We start from the raw sequence: 23,089 nt of genomic DNA, 5'->3' as shown, positions 1-23,089 counted from the left end.
ATAATAGGGAAATCGGGCGATATGAATCCGGAACCTCTGGATCCTTTCCGGGCTTTAATATTAAAACTATCAAAGCTTCCCTCATAGATGGCGGGAGGACCCTCTGCCTTTCAGCCTCTTCAAATACCTTAAGTAGCTTAGGTAGCAGTAAGGGTGCATAGGTTTTGTAAAACTCGCCAGGCAGGCCATCCATTCCTGGAGCCTTTTCATTTTGCATCTGACCAAGCGCCTCCTCCAACTCCTCCAACAGGATGTCCCGATCCAATGAATCCCTATCGCTATCAGCCAATGCAGGGAGAGAGAGAGCATCCAGGTACTGCTCAATCTCAGTCTCCGTGAGACTGCAATCTGATGTGTATAGTCGCATATAATACCTCCTTATCTCACTCACTATGTCCGCACTGTCTGTCACAGGACCACCCGAGTCCGTTTTTAGCCTATTGATATATGAAGATCCGTCCTGTGCTCTAATGAACGTGGCCAATAAATGTCCTACTCCCTCCCCCTCTATAAAATATTTTTGTTTGAGGAAATAACGTTTATTTCCTGCCGCCGACATGAGGTTTTCCCTGAGCGACCCCTGTGCCTTCTCCAAAGCTTTTTTAGTTTCCTCTGTCGGGTTGAGTATCACCGCAGCCTCCGCAACAGACACCTCCTGGATCAGACTCTGGGTGTAGCGTCTATTTTGGCTTTTCCGTGTGCATATTTCTCTAATATATAAGCCCCTGACATAGGCTTTCATGGAATCCCAGACTATGTGTGATGATGCAGAGTACTCATTAAGTTGAAAATATTCTAGAATGGCATCATGCAAAGATCCCCCTATAAGCTGGATCCAGAAGGGATTAAGCTTCCAGATAGGTCTAGATAGGGTGAGGGGGTGTCCCCATGAAAGTGTGACATGTAGCGGCGAGTGATCAGATACACTTCTAGGCAGGTAGGCCACCCCTCGTACATATGGGGTCATGAGTGTATTCCCAATGGCCAAGTCCTATCCGTGACATAGCGTGGTGGGAGCTAGAGTAGCAGGAAAACTGTCTGGCTGTGGGGTTTTGGACACGCCAAAGATCTACCATACCCAGCTCCACTAACGTTCTAGCAAATGAGGTTGAGGCTGCATCTTCTGATATGTTTCCCGAATGCAACTTATCCAAATAGGGATGCAAATATGTATTAAAATCTCCTATTAGAAGAGTCGGCGCAGGGGGAAAGGAACCCAAAATAGACAAGATTCTTTTTACTGGTTCGACTGAATAGGGCGGGGGGATGTATATGGCAACCAAAATAAATTGTATACCGTATAACGTGCAAAGCAAACATACAAATCTGCCCCCAGGGTCAACCACTGATTTAGTACATGAGAAGGGGATGGACCTGTGCACCAGCACACTGACACCCCGCGCATGGGTCGAGTACGTGGAATGATATTCATGTGAAACCCATCCCTTTCTTAGCCAATGAATATTATCTTTCACCATGTGGGTCTCAGACATACACAGGATAGCCGGGAGAAATTTCTGCATATTAGTAAATATAGCACATCTCTTATTTGCATCCCCGAGCCCCCTAACATTCCACACTACAATATTAAGTGATATCGCCATAAGAGCAGACTAAAAAATAAGAAATCGGAACATACTCCACTCCCGAGGGAGAGAGGCAATCTCCACCATCCCTCAGTACAATGAATTGGGTGACACGGCTGACGCACATCACATCCCACAGAACAATTAGGGAATACAACAACAAACGAAAAAAACAAAGGAGGGAGAGGGAGCACTGCACACCAGTGCACAGCGCCCCTACCCCCAAACACAAGTGTAACTTGCACATTTCTCTCAAATAGAGAGAATCAGGGCTAGAAAACTCGCCCAGAGTCAACGCAGGGAGAAGGGTCCACAGCTTGTCACTGTAACGAGTGTCCACAGCAATCCGGTCAGCTCCCGCCCTGAATCCGAAATGGAATGAACAGTAGTAATTATACCAGCATAGCGTCCTAGACAAAAAGGAGTAACAACACCTGGTGGCGAAAAAAGGGAGAACTTCAAGTATTCTTCCTCCTCATGGACCTCTCATTAATATCCAGCCAGGACAGCGCCATTCCCGCCGTATCAAAAAAGTGCGTTTCTCCATTCACATCAATCCGCAGTCTAGCAGGGTACATCATGGAATATGTCACCTGTAAGTCACGTAGGCGTTTTTTAATCTCAATAAATTGCGCCCTTTTACGCTGCACCTCCAGGGAAAAATCAGGGAAAATGGAGACTTTCCTCCCATTAATAGCAAGTTCCTTAATGTCTCTGGATCTGCGCAGGATAGCATCTCTATCTTTAAAGTGTAGGAGCTTGAGCAAGATGGGACGCGGGGGGTGCTCCCGGCGGGGGGGCACGCGTAGGGACCCTGTGTGCTCTCTCAATAGTAAAGAATGGGGACAAAACATCTTTACCAAAGGTGTCCATTAGCCATTTTTCAAAAAAGCCAAGTGAGTCAGTCCCCTCCGTCCTCTCCGGAACCCCCACCAGTCGCAGATTACTTCTACGGGAGCGGTTCTCTAAATCATCCACCTTGTTCAGCAGTATTGTAATATTTTGCGTGGCTTTTCCCAGCTCCCGTGTTATTGGTGGCAATTTATCCTCCGTCGCACCAACACGCTCCTCCAGTTCCCCCACCCTGGCAGTCACTCCCCGCAGCTCTTGTTTAATACAGGCCATGTCCTTGGTGACAATCTCCATTTGATTACTTAGAGTGGCCAGTGTGGTATTGCAGGAGTTAATTGCTGTGAGGATTTCTCCCAGCGTGGGCTCAGCAGTCACAGACTCCGGCTGCTCCCCATCCCCCACTCCTTCCTCCTCCAGCACAGGCCCCTGTGTCTGCACGTGTCGGGCTGAAGGGGGGCCCAGTTTACTCACTGTTCCCTCCCTGGAGAGATGATCCTCCAGCTCCACGCTGCATCCAGCGTCTGCCTCAGTCTGTGCACTGGGCGATCGAGCAGCAGCAGGAGGCACCCTTGCATATCGTTCCAGCCTGCCAGCAGCTCCCATCGCTCCACTACCGGCCGACTTGTTGTTTGCTGGCGCCATCCTGGATGTAGCAGAGGCGCGCCCCGGCGTCTCCTTATCTTTTTTACTGCTGCGGTTCGACATGGCCCAAGGATCCTCCGCTGTCTAAACGCCCAGGGAGATATTGCAGCCCTCCAGGTCAGTGGGACTCGTCAGCAGTGCCGGTAATCAGGATTTATTGTCGGATCCGGGCAGGAGCTCTCTCACTCCACGTCCTCCCTACATGAGGTCCAGGCCACGCCCCCCGGCAACGATCTTTCTAGTCACATGGGTGTCCAGAGAGTAAGTATTTTCTTGCATGGGCAATCTGGTCTGCAAGTTCAGCCAGCTTGTCTGGGGAGATGTCTGCTAAGATGCCCTGCGGGAGGAGCATTGCCCAGGCGGAAGCAGACTTTGCTACCCACATGGAAGCGAAGGCGGGGCAGAGGAATGCGCCAGCAGTCTCAAAGGCTGATTTGGGTAGTGATTTCGATCTGTCTGTCGGTGTAGTCCTTGAGGGAGGATCAAATGGGCATAGACTGTTTTGACTGACAAGCAGATCGACAGTCAGTGATTCTGTCCGCTTGTTAATGAAGTCTGCACTAAAGGGATATAGGATATCCAAATTTTTTTGTTCCAGGGAAGCGCTGTTCCAGTTGTTCAAAATGTTTTGGTAGGATTCCCTCAAACTCTTTGTGATTTGGTAAACACCTGGGAAGGATGTTTTACCCTACTGAATGTGACATTGTGATCCTAAGGGGGACACTCTTCCTTCTTAAAGTTGAGCCTGGTTAACGGCCATTATGTCAACCATATCCTGAAGCTTGGAAGTCTAATCTGTGTCGGGTTCAGAGTCTGACTGGGACTCTGGTACGGACTCCAGGGCCACCTCAGGGGGAGGAGGCTTGGGATACTGAAGGTATCCTGGAGGAAGTACATGGGGATGGGTAGCTAGATGAGGAGATAGAAATGTGCCTGCTTCTTGGATCTAATCTTTGATATGCTCTTCTGAGAGTGGTGATTAGGTGCCTGCGAATTGTCCTGAGAAATGTTCGGAGCACTGGTGGCGCAGACAGGTTAGGTAAGCGTTCTAGGATCTGCATCGGGGACTGAGATACCTTGGTTAGGTCAAATACTGATTGAGAAATAGCAACAGCCCACTCTGGGGGAGGGGGTGTGCTTTCGTCCCAGGCGGCAGGGGGCTCCTGATATACATGGTAGATGGGCTGCAAGCTTGACAAGCCCGCGGTCTGGCCTGTGAGCCACTTTTTTCTTGCAGAGGGCACAGGCGTAGTGAATGATAGTGGGGAAGGGACTGAGGCTCCCTGGGACTGGGCGTATGTAGAGGCAAGAAGGGCTAAGCCTAGGAAAAAAAGAAGGAAATACAGCCTGGACAGAGCCTGCCTGGACAGAGCCTACCCGGTCCTGGCTGAGGGGAGCCTTGTCGCAGCTCGTTGTCGTTGGGGCAGGTGCTGCAAGTTGGAGCTGCAGCTAGGTCAATGCTGCTGAGCCTGAGCAGGAGAGGAGGGGCGGGACACACTGCGATACCCCACTGTATGAGCAGAGTGTTCCACTACGAGGGTATAAAAGCATACACAAGGCCTCTCACGCTGATTGGTTGGTCCCCCAAGGGGACGTGGCTGATTTGACAGAAACAAGTGCTGGCATAGGCCAAAAAGCGCGCGTGAGAGAGGGCTCCAAGGCGCTGATAATCTGGCGTTCCCTGGAGGGGGCGTGGACCGGGGGGGGAGAAAAAAACACGCGAGTAATTAGCCGAGCACTGAATGGATGACACGTGTCCAAAGGTGATGGCCATAGGAGAGACCAGGGGCTAAATTATGTGATATGCTGCCTCTTGTCATGACGCATCTGGAGTGGCAATATTGCAGACTTCACCGATGCTCCCCCGCCGCCTTGAGTAGGGACTGTGGAGAAGAGGAGGGAGAGTACCTTGAATTGTGAGTCCTGACTCATTCTTCTTAAGTTCGAGAAAGGCATCAGTAGCTTCCCCTACAGGTAAGAAGGTGGATCACTGTAAACAAACTGCGTCCTTCAGAACCTGGATTGATCTAGTGAACTCGGTTATCCCATATGAATGCACATTGTATCGAAATAGGGGATGCCTGGGTAAATTTGAAAAGATTTGGGAGAGGTGGAATTCCTCTCATCTTACGCTGTAAGGTGGGGGCATCGCATAGTTAGATAATATACTGTGAGGCATTAGGCTGCGAAATAGTAGGTTTTATGGCTGTAGTTTAGAAATTTAAATAGGTTTTATTTGTGCAACAATATAGGGGCTTGTATAATTTAACTGACACCAATATTCCATGGTGTACGACCTACTGCCCTCTGCATATATTCAATGAGCTATGTATATATCACCTTACATATAAACATGAACGCACGTTTTGCTTTGTATTCAACAATATGTGGAAATGTGTATATTTTGTATGGAGGCTTATTACCATATGCAAATATGTATGTTGTACATTTTGATTTAAAATTTAAAAAAAATAAATAACAAAAGCTGCGTCCTTTTTCCTGTACCGTCATGTTCCTAGACTGTGCAGAAGACTGTGTCGACCCCTAAAAATAAAGAGTAGAGGTCACCGCAAAGTGACCACAGTCTTCCTCCCTGTCCGCTTTGAGGAGGGGGCTGAGGTTGGGAACAGGCAAGAACTGGATACCCCAATTCACCCTGAAGCATTGTGAAGTGACGGGATAAGGTCCTGCCTACCAGACCCAAGAGTGGACGATGTGGGTGACACCACACTGTTCTCTGTCGCTCGTGTGTAGGGAAACATTGTGAGAAATTACACCCTGTTAGCCTGAGGAGACTCTAAAAGAGAAAAGTGCAAAACATTAATAAAACATAAGTGTCCTTTTCCTTTCAGTGACCTGAAAAGGAAAACATGGATCTGCTGACACTAAGCTAAAACTGATAAGCTTTGGTGGGTGTATACTGCTGCCAACTCTTCTTTTGCCTAGTGTCAGCCTCCAAGCGACAGCAGTAAACACCTATTGTTACCACTGTTCCCAATGAAGAGATAAAGAAACCAGGTTTTATAAATTTCATTGAAAAGAATTAAACACTTCTGCTAAACTTCGAACCCTTCTAATATCTGACGGAAAATATTTACAAAATGATGCTTATTTAAAGTAGAAATGTGTTAAATGTCATTTTACCATGAATATTTAATGATGTAACATGGCATATCTGTTTCAAAGGGCATAAAAATTCAAAGTCTGAAAATTGTGAATGTCCAATATTTTTTTATTAAAAAAAAACATGATGATATTAACCTAAATTTACCATTAATTGAACAATTCATGTGTCAGAAAAAATAACATTTTCAGGATCATTGGGATATGTGCAAGTAGTCCAAAGATATTCTCACAGAGACATGTCAGATTTGAAAAATTAGGTCAAAGCTGACTTTTGCAGGAAGGGGTTAATTGAACATTCTCCCTGCTAAGTAAAATATTTAGGGGCAAAATGCATAATAGAGATGATCCTGTATATTCCAGTTGATTGGACACAGATAAGTGTGCATACACACTGGGTCATATAGATAACTATCATAATGCAATGTGCACATCATTTCTTTGATCTGTTTTTTTTTTTCTTTTATTATTGCTTCTCTTCTTTTCTATTGAACACTTGATTATCAGTATTAAAATTTTGCATATATTTAGAGACTACAAAAGAAAACACAACAAATACCAGAACCGGGTCCTTCGAAGACGCTTGAGACTGCCAGAACTCGGTCTATCGGAGAACCATCCTCATCACAAGGTCCAAATGCTGCCCCAAATAGTAATGTGGTGGGTAACACTTCTGTACCACTGGACACATTAGTTGTCTGGTTTCTTTGAGATTAACATCACTATGCAGTGAACCTAATGATTAAACAACATTTTATTTGAAAAAATATTTTTTTTTTTTTCTTCATGACCGAATTCTATAAAATTTTGTGAAGCATGGTGATAACATGGGCTAAGTGACAGCACATGTGAAAAAGACTTGGGTATACTAATAGATCACAGACTGAATATGAGTCAACAGTGTGATGCAGCAGCAAAAAAGGCAAATGCAATTCTAGGATGTATTAACAGAAGCATACAGTCTAGATCACGTGAAGTCATTATTTCCCTCTACTCCTCTTTGGTCAGACCTCATCTGGAATATTGTGTCCAGTTTTGGGCACCACATTTTAAAAAAGACATCAACAAACTGGAGCAAGTTCAGAAAAGAGCGACCAGAATGGTGACCGGTCTGCAAACCCTGTCTTATGAGGAAAGGTTGCAGGATTTGGGAATGTTTAGTTTGCAAAAGAGAAGACTGAGAGGAGACTTAATAGCTGTCTACAAATATCTAAAGGGCTGTCACATTGTAGAAGGATCAACTTTATTCTCATTTGCACAAGGAAAGACTAGAAGCAATGGGATGAAACTGAATGGGAGGAGACACAGATTAGATATTAGAAAAAACTTTTTGACAGTTAGAGTGATCAATGAGTGGAACAGGCTGCCACGAGAAGTGGTGAGTTCTCCTTCAATGGAAGTCTTCAAACAGAGGCTGGACAGACATCTGACTGGGATGATTTAGCGAATCCTGCTTTGAGCAGGGGGTTGGACCAGATGGCCCAGGAGGTCCCTTCCAACTCTACGATTCTATGATTCTATGGTCACTACACCCCTAGATGAGAATAGATTTTTAACCCCTTAACGACCCTCGATACACATTAAAGCGTCAGCTATTATGGGGCCTTATTCCCTCATCGTGGTTTTAAAACAGCATTCGGGAATAAGAGAATCGCGCTGCCCATGGCTGAAAGTCCCACGAGTGACAACTGTACATGACAGCTAATGCCCTGAGATTCACCGTCCGGTTTTGGAGCTAATCGGGACCGAATAACCCCTTAAATGTTGCTGTCAATCGCAACAGCTGTATCTAAGTGGTTAAAGGGGTTAAGACCCTCTATGGCAGCATCTACCCCCCGCGATCGTAATCGTGGTTACCAATCATTGTCATGGTAACCTGAGGTCATCTGATGACTCCAGGGTACGGTACACCTGTGAGATCCAGCGATAAGTCACAGGCTGAGTCAGAAACTCACTGACAGCTATGCACTGTAGTACATGAGTACTACAGTGTATGACCTGCAATATGAGTAAGAAATATACTTGTCACACAATGCAGATGCAAAAACAAATTCATTTTTGTAAAATATTGCTTTGTCTGTAAAAGCAGCAAAGCATAAAAAAAATAAATCTGGTATTGCTGTAATCTTACTGACCTGACAAATTGGTTTCATCACTTTTACCGCACAATGAACTGCGTAAAAAAATAAAAAGTTAAAACAACTGAATTGCTGATTTTTATTAATTCTTTGTCTGAAAAATCTGAATAAAAAGCGATCAAAGTACTTTATGTACCCCATAATTGTACCAAAAAAATCTCCAACTTGTTGAGCAAAAAATAAGACCCATACAGTTCTGTTCCGCAAAAGATAAAAAAGTTAATGCTCCTAGAATATTGCAACGAAAAAAATAATCTTTATTAAAAAAACAAATATTTGTTATAGCAGCAAAACATAAAAAAATTATATAAATCTGTAATCGCACCAACCCGAAGAATAAAGTCGCACTATCACGTATACCGCGCGGTGAACCGCGCAAAAATAAAATTAAAAACTGTAATTGTAATGTCTATTTATAATAATTAAAAAAAAAATTTTATTTATATAGCGCCAACATATTCCGCATTCTACCTCCCCAAAAAATCAGAATTAATCTTGGCTCACATTTATCCTGCGCTCTTTGCTGAGCGCTTACGAGGAGGTTTCTGTTTAAATCCTCAAGACTGCAATTCGGACAAAACCCCTAACAGATCCACTTGCTTATAAAGCAGATGGAGTCACTTTGGACTGATCTCTCTTCCGATGGTGTCCCATCGTTTTAGGCATGTTTTTATCGCACAATTTGTGGATGACCACAATTCTATGAACGCCTAAAAGGATAGATATCACAGGAGCAGACACAGTGTCTCCATCTGCCTTATGGTTGGTGGTTCCGTTGGGGGTTTTCTTCCTTTTCAGCCCTGACTTGTGGCCGACCACTTTCGGTAGAAATTGCACAATAAATTGTGAAGTCCAGTTTCATTTTTTAATCCTTGTGTAACTGACAAATGTGCAGCAAATGCAACATTTTAGTGGTAAAAATGTCTTTTTTGTATTTCCATGTCCCAATGTTATAAAATTCTGTGATGCACCTGTGGATTAAAAATACTCACTACACACCCAGATTAAATCCTTAAGCAGTGAAGTTTCCAATATGGGGTAATAAGGGAAGGATTCTACTGATCTGGCTCCTCAGGGGCTCGGCTAATGGAGCCCATGATGTATTCAAAAGGAATCTGCATTCTAAAAGCCAAGTATCGCTCCTTCCCATCCGATCCTGCCATATGCTCAGACAGTAGTGTACAACCACATATGGGCTACTGCCACTTTCTGTAAAAACTGCACAACAAATTAGGGATCCATTTTCTCCTCTTGACCTTCGTGGAAATGAAAAATTTGGTGCTAAAACAGTATTTTAGAGGCAAAAATTTAATTTTTTGTTGTCACATCTAAATGTTATAAAGTTTTGTGAAATTCCTATAGCTTAAACTTGCTCAGTACACCCCTAGATGAATTCCTTGAGGAGTCTAGTTTCAAAAATGGGGTAATTTGCAGGGGGATGTCTGCCGTTTTGGTACCTCAGGGGCTAGGCTAATGGAGCCCACAATCTGTTCAAATGGAATCTACGTTCTAAAAGCCAATAAATACAAAATATCCCATATGGAGTCCTATATGTAACAAAATAAAAAACTCAAACAATACCTTAAAACACTTATTTCACAGGCATATTTCATCCCAGAAAACATACGAGTATATTAAACCAAATTATATTTCTTTATCGCCTTATTGGGGGACACAGATTACCATGGGTGTATGCTGCTGCTGCTAGGAGGCTTGACACTATGCAAAACAAGAAAATTAGCTCCTCCCCGGCAGTATACACCCACCGACAGGCACCAAGTACCTCAGTTTGTGCTTAGTGTCTGTAGGAGGCGGACCGGGATCTTCTCAGATCCGCATTTAACCTTTTTCCTTTCAGGTTTTTAGTTGTGTATATTAATGTTTTCACTTTATTTTTCAGATACAGCAGCAGGAAGCGGGATGTGAGTTCATCCTGCTTTTCCTTTTTCAGGCGGCTGAGCGAGCAATGCGGTATTGTCCACATCGCAACTCTCAGGACCGCAGGCAGGACCTTCTCCTATCACCCTCGGGTTCTATAGGCTATTGACGGGTGGCCGGTCCTAGCCGATTCCCCTCCTCACCCCTCTCCCGGGACAGGGCTGAGAGGAAGACAGTGGTCGCCAGCGGTGACGTTTCCCCTGCCAGCATAGGTTGGAGCCGTCTTCTGCACCACACGGACATGGTGCGGGTACCGAGGATTGCCTTTCCCAGCGGCCTGCTCCCTGTCGTGGGCCCCTGCGGTCATCCTCCTCAGGGACGTCAGGTAAGCTGATCTGATGTCCCCTCCAGCCCCGCTCTCAAGAATGGCAACCTGACCCACTCAGCTCTGCAGCTGTTACAGCAGTACAGCGCTGCTTTAAATGCCAGCCCTGCAGCCTCCCCTCACGCCATCAGGGTCGGTACCTCTCATCTCCGTTTTGAATTTCCCGCCAAGTGCTCTGTCAGACGCGCGCTCTTCTACTATCTCCGGGGGTCCAGCGGTGGTTTCCACGTGCAGAATCCTGCCCTGTGCCTTCCCTGTCCCTGTGGCTGCTTGGCTCCGGGCGCGCCGTCGCTTGTGAGTGCAGAGGGAGCGCTTTCGCTTTCATTTTCAAAGCTGCTCCTCTCCCTGCTCGCGCTTTCTTCGCGCTCTTTCTCAGCCTATCTCAGGGCTTCTTTCACTTCACACCTGTCAGTATGACATTAACCGCGCCCTCCCTCGGTCCTCTTCCAATCACGCGGCTCGGCGGTTAAGCCCCACCCACCGCTAGCATCTCTTTCTGTCCTTGCTGGATATCATTAGTCCTCTTCACCGGATCTCTGCCTGGGCGACACAACACTTTTTTTTTTTTTTTGTCTGCTTCTGAACCTCGGTAGGCTCGGCGCTGCTCCAGTCTGACGCTAGAATTAGCTCCCCACCACAGTTCCATATCAGATAGCGTTTTCTCTACAGCATAGAACATATGCCCAACCCTGCAGGAGCGCTTGGTCCTAGACCCATCGCTACTCACTACGCCTGCGCGCTGTAAAAAGAAGTGGGCATCAGGTCAGTCATCTCCCTTCTGCCCGTCCTGCAGCCCTTCCTCCATGTCTGCCCCTCAGGAGAACTCCGATCCCCGGATTGAGAGCACCCCACCCCCTGAGTGGGCCGTTGCAATGTCTCAGTCGGTCTCTGACCTGACTAAGGTGTCTCAGTCTCTGGTCCAGGTCTTGGAGCGGTTGCCCCAGGTATCTACAGCCACCTGTGCGCCAACAGCCCCACCAGGTGAGTCGCCTGGACCTGATCGCGAGCCTCAGACGGACAAGCCGGGTAGGGGCTCTAGGAAGCAGGTCCTGTCTGGCTCTTCTTCCAGCTCGCAGGGTCCCTCCGTTTCTCCCAGGCTACGCTCTTCGTCTCCATCCTCAACAGACGTTCCTAGGTCAGACGATGATTCCCAATCTGGATCTGACTCAGAGGCGGACAACATTGCTAGAACTCGGGTTATGGTAGATAGTCTCATATCAGCTATACTCCAAGCTCTCAAGATAAAGGAGGATAAGGCACCCCCTCAGGAATGCTCTGTTTCCTTTAAGAAAGCGAGGCCTCCATCTCGAACCTTTCCTAATCACAAAGAGTTCGACACTTCCTTAGCCAATCACTGGCCACATCCTGAGAAACGTTTTTCAGGCCGCAAGTACTTGGATGTACTATATCCCTTTGATGCAGATCTAGTCACGAAATGGACCAAAACTCCCGAGGTAGATCCACCAGTTTCTCGTCTTTCCTCTAAGACGGTTCTTTCCCTTCCGGACGGAGCTTCGCTTAAAGATCCAGCAGACAGGCAAATAGAGTCGTTGGCTAAGTCAATTTTTGAGGCATCCGGCGCCTCCCTCTGTCCTATTTTCGCCTCCGCTTGGGTGGCGAAAGTCATTTTGGCTTGGGCAAAAATTCTGCGCAAGGGCATTTCAGCGGCAGCTCCTCAGGACGAGCTGGCAGATTTAGCAGACCAAATTAACCATGCTGGCAAATACCTTTTGGCCGCCTCCTTGGACGCGGCTGGGTGCATAGCAAGAGCTAACAGCAACATAGTAGCCATACGCCGCATTCTTTGGTTGAAGTCGTGCAATGCGGACACCACCTCAAAAAAGTAGCTCACCAACCTGGCGTTTCACGGCTCTAGGCTCTTTGGCGCCAAGCTGGATCAGATAATCTCAGATGCCACTGGTGGAAAGAGTACTTCCCTTCCTCAGTCCCGCCCTAAGAGGTTCTTTAACAGGAAGGCTTCTCGGCCGTTTATGTCCTTTCGCCCCTTCTCTCCTGCAGAAGGTTCATCCCAGCAGAACCGGCACTCTGCTTCCAGAGACCGGAGAAAGCCATCTTATAAGCCCGCTGGAGAGACAGAGGTCTTCCCTTCAGGTCCTCAGGCTCCCGATCCGGCAGATTTTCGTCTAAGTGACGGGTCACCCCCACCTGGAAATCTTTACACGGTGGGCGGGAGATTTTCCTCTTTCAAGGTTGCATGGCTATCCGTTGTCGACGATGCTTGGGTCAGGGAAATCATCACATCCGGATACAAAATCGAATTTTCTTCCCCCCCAAACAGTCGCTTCTTTCTGTCTCGATCCCCAAGACAGCAGTCCCAGATTCCAGGGTTCCTTCAGGCCGTCTCCTCCCTCCTTTCCGCCGGGGTCATCGTTCCCGTTCCTGCAAACGAACGGTTTTCAGGGTTCTACACGAATCTCTTCGTAGTCCCGAAAAAGGACGGCTCCCTTTGTCCAATTTTGGACCTCAAGTTGCTCAACCGCCACGTGAGAATCCGCCACTTCAGGATGGAGTCTCTGCGTTCGGTAATAGCCTCGATGGAACCCGGAGAGTTCCTGTGCTCTGTGGACATACAGGATGCCTACCTCCACATCCCCATTTATTTGCGACATCAGAGATTTCTCCGCTTTGCGATTCAGGACAATCACTATCAGTTCACGGCCCTTCCCTTCGGCCTAGCCTCCGCTCCCCGTGTCTTTACGAAGGTGATGGCAACAGTCATAGCCATCCTTCGATCCAGGGGGATTCTTATCATTCCTTACCTGGACGATTCCTGATCAAGGGCTCGTCCCGCCAAGACTGTCTCCAGAGTCTTCAGATAACCCTGGATGCCCTCGGCCGCCTCGGATGGATAGTCAACAAGGAGAAGTCCATACTGCGTCCTACCCAGCGTCTGACCTTTTTGGGCATGGAATTCGACACGAAGCTAGCCCCAGATGTTTCTACCGAGGGACAAGTTTTCAACCCTTTGCAAGGGGATCCAGTCCCTAAAACGTTCAAGGATCATGTCCCTTCGGTCTTGCATGAGGGTCCTGGGGAAGATGATAGCTTCCATGGAAGCAGTTCCCTTCCCACAATTCCACTCTCGCCCTCTCCAACTGTTCCTCCTGTCAGTCTGGGACAAGACCTCGTTTTCTGTAGACCGCCCCATTCTTCCGCTCAGAGTCAGACAATTGCTGACTTGTTGGACATTGCCGGCGTCAGTTCTCCACGGAAGGACTTTTCTTCCGCCTCAGTGGCAGGTCATTACCACCGATGCCAGTCTCCTAGGATGGGGAGCGGTTTACCATCAGAAAACGGCCCAAGGGCGCTGGAACGCCCAGGAGACTCTTCTGCCCATCAACCTTCTGGAGATCAGAGCAATCTTCCTTGTTCTCCTTCGTTGGCAGCATCTCCTCATAGGCAAACCAGTCCGCATTCAGTCAGACAACGCCACGGCCGTGGCGTACATAAACCACCAGGGCGGTACAGCAGGCAGGTTATGTCAGAAGTGGCAAGGATACTGCGTTGGGCAGAGCGTCACGTTCCGGCGATCTCCGCCGTTCACATTCCAGGGGTGGAAAATTGGGCAGCCGACTTCTTAATTCGCCCAGGGTCTTGCGTCAGGCGAATGGTCCCTTCATCCCACAGTCTTCAGTCAGATATGCCAGCGTTGGGGCACCCCGGACGTCGATCTCATGGCATCTCGGATGAACAACAAAGTTCCTCACTTTGTAGCCAGGTCCATGGATCCTCTAGCCGTCGGTTGCGACGCCTCAGTGATTCCGTGGTCCCAGTTCCAACTGCCTTACCTATTTCCCCCCTTGCCCTAATTCCAAGAGTGGTCAAAAAGATAAAGTCAGAGGGCATCCCAGTCATCCTAGTGGCTCCAGACTGGCCGAGACGTCCTTGGTACGCGGAGTTGGTGAACATGCTCGCGGACGTCCCCTGGAGGCTTCCAGACCGTCCAGATCTTCTCTCACAAGGCCCCCTTTACCATCAGAATTCTCAGTCTCTGAGTTTAACAATATGGCTGTTGAGGCCGCAATTCTGAGAGAATCAGGGTTTTCCAGCCGGGTCATTCAAACCATGATCAAGGCTAGGAAGCCAGCCTCCTCCCGCATTTACCATAGGTACTGGAAGGCATTTTTCCGTTGGTGCGATAACGATCTTTTTCCATTGTCATTCTCCATTCCATCCATACTTGGTTTCCTCCAATGCGGCTTGGATGCGGGCCTGTCCCTCAGTACCCTCAAAGGCCAGATGTCTGCCCTGGCAATCCTCTTCCAGAAGGATCTGTCTTCTTTACCGCAGGTGAAGACCTTTCTCCAAGGAGTCGCCCATGTAGCTCCTCCTCATCATTCTCCGATAGATCCGTGGGATCGCCATCTCGTTCTTGGCGCTTTCCAAAAGGCGCCGTTCAAACCAATCCAGGACATTCCTCTGTCCCTTCTTTCATGGAAGGTGGCTTTTTTAATAGCCATTACATCTATCAAGAGAGTTTCTGAGCTGGCGGCATTATCCTTTCGTTCCCCGTACCTTATCTTCCGCCAAGATAAGGTCGTTCTCAGGCCAGTTCCTTCCTTCCAAAGGTGGTATCCCCCTTTCACATTAACGAAGATATCGTTCTTCCATCGTTTTGTCCTGCGCCAGCTCATCCTCTGGAAAAGTCGCTCCACAAACTAGACGTAGTGAGAGCATTGCGTGTCTACCTTGCCAGGACCGCTTCCTTTCGCCAATCCGATTCCCTGCTTGTCATCTCTGAAGGTCGCCGGAAAGGGCTTCCGGCGTCCAAATCCACAATTGCTCGCTGGATTCGTTCTACTATCCTGGAAGCCTACCGACTTCAGGAAAATCGGCCCCCTCTGGGAGTGAGAGCCCACTCCACCCGGGCTGTGGGGGCTTCTTGGCCTGTGCGACACCAGGCTTCGGCCTTGCAACTCTGCAGAGCCGCGACCTGGTCGTCTTTGCACACCTTTACGAGGTTCTACAGGGTTCATACCCAGGCCTCGTCCGATGCAGATCTTGGTAGGAAGGTTCTGCAGGCGACGGTCGCACATCGGCTGACCTAAGCCCTTCCTTCTTTCGTTCCTTTATGGCTGTTCCCACCCTCGGGACTGCTTTGGAACGTCCCATGGTAATCTGTGTCCCCCAATAAGGCGATAAAGAGGGATTTTGGGTTCTTACCGTAAAATCTTTCTTGGAGCCTTCATTGGGGGACACAGCACCCTCCCTGTTTAAGTTGTACCGTGTTGGGTCTTCGAGTCCCTTGTTGGGTTGGTACATATGTTCATAGTTTTTGGTTGCTTCTCCTACTACTTTTTCACCAACTGAGGCTAGTTTCACACTTCCTTTTTTTTGCAGCGCGTTTTTCCCGCAAAAAAACGCATTGAAAAAACGCATACAAAAGCATACAACTGCTGCGTTTTTTTCAAGGATTTTTATGAGCATGCATGAAAAAAACGCAGCGTTTTTATGCGTTTGTATGCGTTTTTAGTGCGTTTTTACCGCGTTTGCGTTTTTTCCAAACATTAGGTGGCCCTCACACTAACCCAAACCATGACTTTACTAACCCTGACCCTAACCCTTAACCAAACCATACTTAACCCTAACCCATACCCTAACTAACCCTGACCCTAAACCTAACCCTGACCCTAACCCTTAACCAAACCTAACCCTAACCAAACCATACCCTAACCCTGACCCTAACCCTTAACCAAACCATACCCTGATCCTAACCTTGACCCTGACCCTAACCCTTAACCAAACCATACCCTAACCCTTAACCAAACCATACCCTGATCCTAACCTTGACCCTGACCCTAACCCTTAACCAAACCATACCCTAACCCTTAACCAAACCATAACCTGATCCTAACCTTGACCCTGACCCTAACCCTTAACCAAACCATACCCTGACCCTAACCCTTAACCAAACCATACCCTGATCCTAACCCTAAACCCCCTTAACTAACCCTAACTCTAACCCAAACCCCTAAATTCCATTGTCTAAACTAATGGTAAAAAAAAAACCGCATGTGCAAAAAAACGCATACATAAGCATGCCAATGCGCACATATGCTCACCATAGACTTATAATGGGTGTCTTGCTGTAAAAAAACGCATTGCGCGCATGCGTTTTTTTGAGGCAAGTCGGACGCACAAAAAATGCAACAGGTTGCATTCTGTGCGCCCGAGCGCATACCGCAAAAAAACGCATGGGCGGAAAAACGCGTACAAACGCATGTGTATGCGCACATAAGCGCATCCCATGCAAAGTATAGGAAAAAAAAACGCATGCGCTATTTAGCGCTAAAATACCGCGAAAAAAAACGCAAATGTGAAACCAGCCTGAGGTACTTGGTGCCTGTCGGTGGGTGTATACTGCCGGGAAGGAGCTAATTTTCTTGTTTTGCATAGTGTCAGCCTCCTAGCAGCAGCAGCAGCATACACCCATGGCAATCTGTGTCCCCCAATGAAGGCTCCAAGAAAGAGATTTTACGGTAAGAACCCAAAATCCCTCTTTTATTAAATAATGTTTGAAAACGCATAACAAATCAGAGTCCCTCTCAAAGTTGTAGGGATATCCACGATATGCCAATATCAGTCTACACAAATTGCTGTTTACACATGTAATCACTCAGACAGAATATGTTATAGCTTATATACTGTTATATGTGATGAAATACAGGCAAATTGAATCATGGGTATCACCTTTATGTAACTTATTAATAAATGAACATTGTCATAAAGATTATAAGGTGATACCCCAAGTAGCTCAGTTAGCCATAATAAATCAGAGGGGCGTTACAATCACGTATGTCATAATCTGGAATATGTAGTGGTATTATTTCCGACAGGTCACATTTTCTGGGGTTCCCCTTACGTCACCTCAGGGGTTCTAGTGATGAGGCATGGCATCTGCAACCTATTCCAACACAATCTGTACCCCAAAATATCGCTCCTTCACTTCTCAGCTTTGCACTGTGCCTGAACAGTAATGATTATTTAAAATAAAAAGGTTTCCCTCCCTCCCCCTTCTCTGTTTTTTTTTTTTTTTTTTGTTCCAGTTTGCTTATTTATTGTAAAAACCAGAACGGTTAACAAACCTTTTGGGTGAAAATTTGAATACCTTGAGGGGTGCTAAACTTTAAACTCTCAGCATACTGCCCCCCCCTAAAAAATGTTCTGTATGATGCTGGCATAAACTAGAAATGTGACAAATTTTATTTTAATATTAACTATTTAACGTATTATCTATTTCAAATGGCATAAAAATTCAAAGTTCCAAAATTGTGAATTTCTAATATTAAAAAAAAAAAACAAATCATATGGACCTAAATTACCATTAATATAAAAAAATTTATCATTAATATAAAGTTTAATATGTCGAAGAAAAAAAACATTTTCAGGAACACTGGCATATTTGGAAGTTTCCCAAACACATTATCACATAGCGACATGTCAGATTTGAAAAATTAGGTCAAAACTGGCTTTGGCAGGAATGGGATAAATGTACATTCTCCTTTCTTAGTAAAATGATTAGAGGCCAAATGCATAATAACAGATATTGCCTGTATACAGTTGTGCTTAAAAGTTTGCATACCCCAGCATAATTTTTGCTTTCTTGGCCTTTTTTCAGGGAATATGAATAACACCAAACTTTTTTTTCTCCACTCATGGTTAGTGGTTGGTTGAAGCCATTTATTTTCAAACTACTGTGTTTTCTCTTTTTAAATCATAATGATAGCCCAAAACATCCAAATGAACCTGATCAAAAGTTTACATACCCCATTTCATAATACCGTCTATTGCCCCCTCCAACATCAATGACAGCTTGAAGTCTTGTGGTAGTTGTGGATGAGGTTCTTTATTTTCTCAGATGGTAAAGCTGCCCACTCTTCTTGGCAAAAAGCCTCCAGTTCCTGTAAATTCCTCGGCTGTCTAGCATGAACTGCGCACTTGAGATCTCCCCATAGTGGCGCAATGATATTGAGGTCAGAGACCAAGAAAGCAAAAATTCTGGGGTATGTAAACTTTTAAGCACAACTGTATTCCAGTTGATTGGAAACAGATATGTGTGAATACACACTGGACATCCAGATATATATGTCACAATGAGATGTGCACATAATTTTTTTATCTGTTTTTTTTATTGCTTCTCTTTTGTATTGAACACTTGATTGTCATGTACTAAAATTTTCTATATATTTAGAGTCTGCAAAAGAAAACACAAAAAATACCAGAACTGGGTCCTTCAAAGATCCGTGGCACTGCCAGACCTCAGGCTATTGGAGAGCCATCCTCAACTCAAGGTCCAAGTACTACCCCAATTAGGAAAGTGGGTAACACTTCTGTATCACTGTACACATCTGTTGTCTAGTTTTTTTGCGAGATTAGCATCACTATACAATGTACCTTAGGCTAGGTTCATATTTCGTTAACCCAGCCCGTTCAACGCATAACGTTGACGGGCTGCGTTAACGGTATAGCATAACACGATCGCGTTATGCTATACCCGCTAGCGCAGATGATTCATCTGTGCTAGCTGTGACGGAACCTCAGTCGCTGCAGCCCGCGTCCGAGCCTCCTTCATTGAATGACGGCACATCGCGAGCGCATGCCGCTTTATGGTATGCGTTGCGATGCGCCCGATAATGGAGGTCAATGGCAGCGTTAATCGACTGCCATAACGCAATGTGACCCCGGTCTAAGGCAAAAACAACATTTTATTGGTAAAATTATTGTTTTTTTTCTGTACAACCCAATGGTATTAAATTTTGTGAAACACCTATGGTGATAAAATGGTCACTATAAATGAAGCCATTAAGGGGATTGAAATTTTAAAATGGTGTTGCATTTTCTGGGGTTCCCTTTATATGGCACCTTAGGGGCTCTGGTGATGGTGACATGACACCCGCAACCTTTTCCAGCAAAATTTGTAGTCCAAAATAGCACGCCATGCCTTCTGTTCTCTTAACTGTGTCTGAACAGTAGTGTATGACCACTTATTGGACATTGGCTTATGCTGGAGAAATTTTTCCCCACTTTCTATTACTAAATGTACTGTTATTATTAAAACACAAGAATGATTAACAAGCTTTCTAAATGCGATTTTGAATACTTTGAGGGGTGCAATTATAAAAACTGTTCCTCCAAAGTTACTTCGAAATTTTAGTAGGTCTTAGAAACCAGTTTTCGTATACTTCATTGAATTTTTGTTTTGTTTTTTCAAAGTAGAAATGTGTTCAGCGTTATTTCTCCTACGCCTCATTGGGGGACACAGGACCATGGGTGTTATGCTGCTTGCCTATAGGAGGACACTAAGTGAACACAGAAAGATTAACTCCTCCTCTGCAGTATACACCATCTCGCTGGCTGAGATTTGACCAGTTCTTGCTTAGTGTCTGTAGGAGGCACTTGGGTCTGGCTTCAGACCCCACCGTTTTTATTTTCCTTTTTAATTTTTTTCTGTAAATTTTTATTTTTTAACTAACGGAGTGAAGGGAGCAACGGACCCTTTCTGTGGTCCGATCTCCCCCAAACCATCAACAGGCGAGAACGTGGAGTATACCTCCCCGTACCCTCTCCTGCGACGAAGGGGTCATGCCTAGGCTCATTTAGGGCGATGGTTCCTGCCGGTCCCGATCTCCCAACAGCAGCAGAGGCAAATGGAGGGTCACCTTCATGTTTCCTCCCCCGGACTCAGGCATATAGCCAAAATATAATGACGTCCTGTAGCCCACCGATGCAAGCGGCAACCTCTCCATCCCCCTGTGTAAAGGGGGATCGATTGAGCAATATACCTTTAAGGACATTGCAGCTTCGGCTCTGCTATGCCGCCTCCCTGACTATGACCGGGACTGATTTGAGACGCCATAAATTGAGCTCCCGGCTTCTAGCCGGTCTAGGCCGCAGTCCATTAGATCCGCCCTCCGCGAGTGGGTGTCGCCCACGTTACTGGCGCTTCTCGTTTTGAACGAGAAGCCCTTTCCTGGTCTCGGGGGCCATAACTTTTCACTCAGCCTGCTTCCTAACGGCTGAGGGAGGCACTTATTAGCTGCGCGGATAACGCTGGAAGGAGCCTCAAAAACCACTGCGGAGAGCACAATTTCTCCCCTGAGGACATCAGGACCTGGGAAAGATGCACTGCGCTACAGCAGTGATATTAACACCTTCTCTGCACGTGCGATATTCTTCTCTCTGCCTGTGGCCCATATTCTGCCTATAGTTTCACGGCTGCACTATGTCTCAAGCTAAGGAGAAGGCTAACAAAAAGCAGTATTTTTTTTTTTACGTCATGTGCCGCATGCAACACAGCCTTGCCCCATGCTCACACTACTCCATTATGTACGAATTGTCAACCAGAATGTACCCAGAGGCTGCCCGCCGCCACCGATCCCACTGAGTTTTGTCCCCCTGAGTGGGCTGCGTCCCTGTCACGATCTGTGGATTCCCTGTCCAAAGCAATAGACTTTCTCCGGGGCTCCTCTTTAAGTCAGAACGTCTCTTTACCGACTGCGGAGGGCTCTGGCGACGGTCGGGAACCGCTCACCAGCAGGGGTCGTACTCGGTCAAGGGATGATCAGGCTTCTAGAAAACGGACCCATGGCGCGTTCTCCGATCATGCACGCGCTTCAGCATCTGCGAGTTCTATCTCTCCTTCTCCCTCTCCTGACGTTCGCAGCGAACATGACTCTGAATACGAGTCTGATATGTCATTACCTCAGGATCCCCCGAATTATCAAGAGACGCTTGATTCTCTTAGAGTCGGTCAACAAGATTCTGAGGTTGGACGAGGAAAATATTTCCGCTCCGGAACACGTAGTGTCCTTTAAGAAGACTAAACATGTTCACAAAGTATTTGCCAATCATCCTGAGTTTAAGGCTGAGTGCAGACGGACTTTTTAGCCCTGCGGATTTTTCCGCACAGAATGGAAGAAATCCGCAGGTCAAATGACCTGCATTTTTCCTGCGGATTTCTTCCATTTTTCCTGCGGTTTTCCACTGCGGATTCTCCCCTGCGGATTTGGACACAGGGGAGGTGGAAAACCGCACAAAAGAAGTAACATGCTGCGGATTTTGTACCGCGGAAAAATCCGCAGCATCTGCACAGCGGTTTTTTTCTTTCATTGATTTTAAGGCTACTGTACATCACAATGCGGATATGCAACGTTTCTGCGCGGTAAAATCCGCTGCGGATCCGCTGCAAATCTGCATCGTGTGCACACAGCCTAAAGGGGTTGTCCGGGCTTTAAACATAATCTCAGTACATATCTGGGCTGCAGAATTATGACAATAAGTAATTTACTTTCTGTCACTAGTTTGCACGGTTTTCTAGATATTCTAAACAGAACGTCCAAGGGGGGGGGGGGGTGTTATAGCATTGAAATGAGAACTAGTCGTAATCTCCTATTCTACTCCAAACATGCCCTCTATAGCAACAACCCCACCCTCCATAGCTACAGGCCCTCCCTATCCACATGGAAGCAGCCCTCATCACACAGTATAGAATTCTTCCCCTCCAGCAGCCTCAGTCCGGATTAGAGTCGGGTTTCGCACTTAGCTCGCTCAAAGGACAAGTTTCAGCTTTGTCTGTTCTATTCCAACACAAGATTGCCACCAGATTACAGGTGAAGACGTTCATTCAGGGAGTTTCCCACGTGGCGCCTCCCTATAAAAGGCCGTTGGAATCATGGGATCTTAACTTGGTCCCCTCGGAGTCTTACAGAAAGCCCCTTTCGAACCACTGCAGGACGTATCACTAACCTTCTTTCTTGGAAGGTGGTCTTCCTAGTGGCGATTACATCAATCAGGCAAGTTTCGGAGTTGGCGGCCCTGTCCTGCCGACCTCCATTCCTGAATTTTCATCAGGACAAGGCAGTCTAGAGCAGTGGTCCCCAACCTTTTTTGCACCAGGGACCGGTTTCAAGCAAGACCATTCTTCCATGGCCCGGCAGGGCGGGGATGGAGGTGTGGCAGGGGCGGGGCTTTGGTCATAAGGGGGCGGGGCTATGGACACGGTTGTAGTGTAGCAGTGCATACTTATAATTAAATAACATTTATAATGTGACTCAACTCACCATAGGTTTTGAATGAGTGCTCCATCACCCCCTTCTCCCCATCATTGCCTTCACCCCATCACTCCCCTCTCCCCATCATTGCCTTCACCCCATCACTCCCCTCTCCCCATCATTGCCTTCACCCCATCATTGCCTTCACCCCATCACTACCTTCTCCCCATCATTGCCTTCACCCCATCACTCCCTTCTCCCCATCATTGCCTTCACCCCATCACTCCCTTCTCCCCATCATTGCCTTCACCCCATCACTCCCTTCTCCCCATCATTGCCTTCACCCCATCACTCCCCTCTCCCCATCATTGCCTTCACCCCATCACTCCCTTCTCCCCATCACTCACCTCTCCCCATCATTGCCTTCACCCCATCACTGCTGTCTCTCCATCACTTCCCTCATGGCCTTCTCCT

The 23,089-nt window shown here is 46.8% G+C and overlaps 1 protein-coding gene across 8 annotated transcripts in view; it reads left to right on the top strand.

Moving 5' to 3' along the window:
* Nucleotides 1-23,089, top strand: part of CENPU (centromere protein U) — a 181,507-nt gene that overhangs the window by 79,826 nt on the left and 78,592 nt on the right. For 7 of the 8 annotated variants that reach the window (XM_073578428.1, XM_073578449.1, XM_073578492.1 and 4 more), the window contains 2 exons: nucleotides 6,735-6,863; nucleotides 18,817-18,942. In XM_073578428.1, coding sequence (XP_073434529.1) covers nucleotides 6,735-6,863; nucleotides 18,817-18,942 — 255 coding nt within the window. The remainder of the gene's footprint in view (nucleotides 1-6,734; nucleotides 6,864-18,816; nucleotides 18,943-23,089) is intronic. The other variant, XM_073578483.1, reaches the window with a different exon arrangement.

This window comes from Dendrobates tinctorius, unplaced genomic scaffold (assembly GCF_039654945.1).
Source record: "Dendrobates tinctorius isolate UK_male_01 unplaced genomic scaffold, ASM3965494v1 ptg000008l, whole genome shotgun sequence".
Lineage (NCBI taxonomy): Eukaryota > Metazoa > Chordata > Amphibia > Anura > Dendrobatidae > Dendrobates > Dendrobates tinctorius.
Note: the sequence above shows the minus strand (reverse complement) of the source record. Positions and strands in the feature narration are given on the sequence as shown.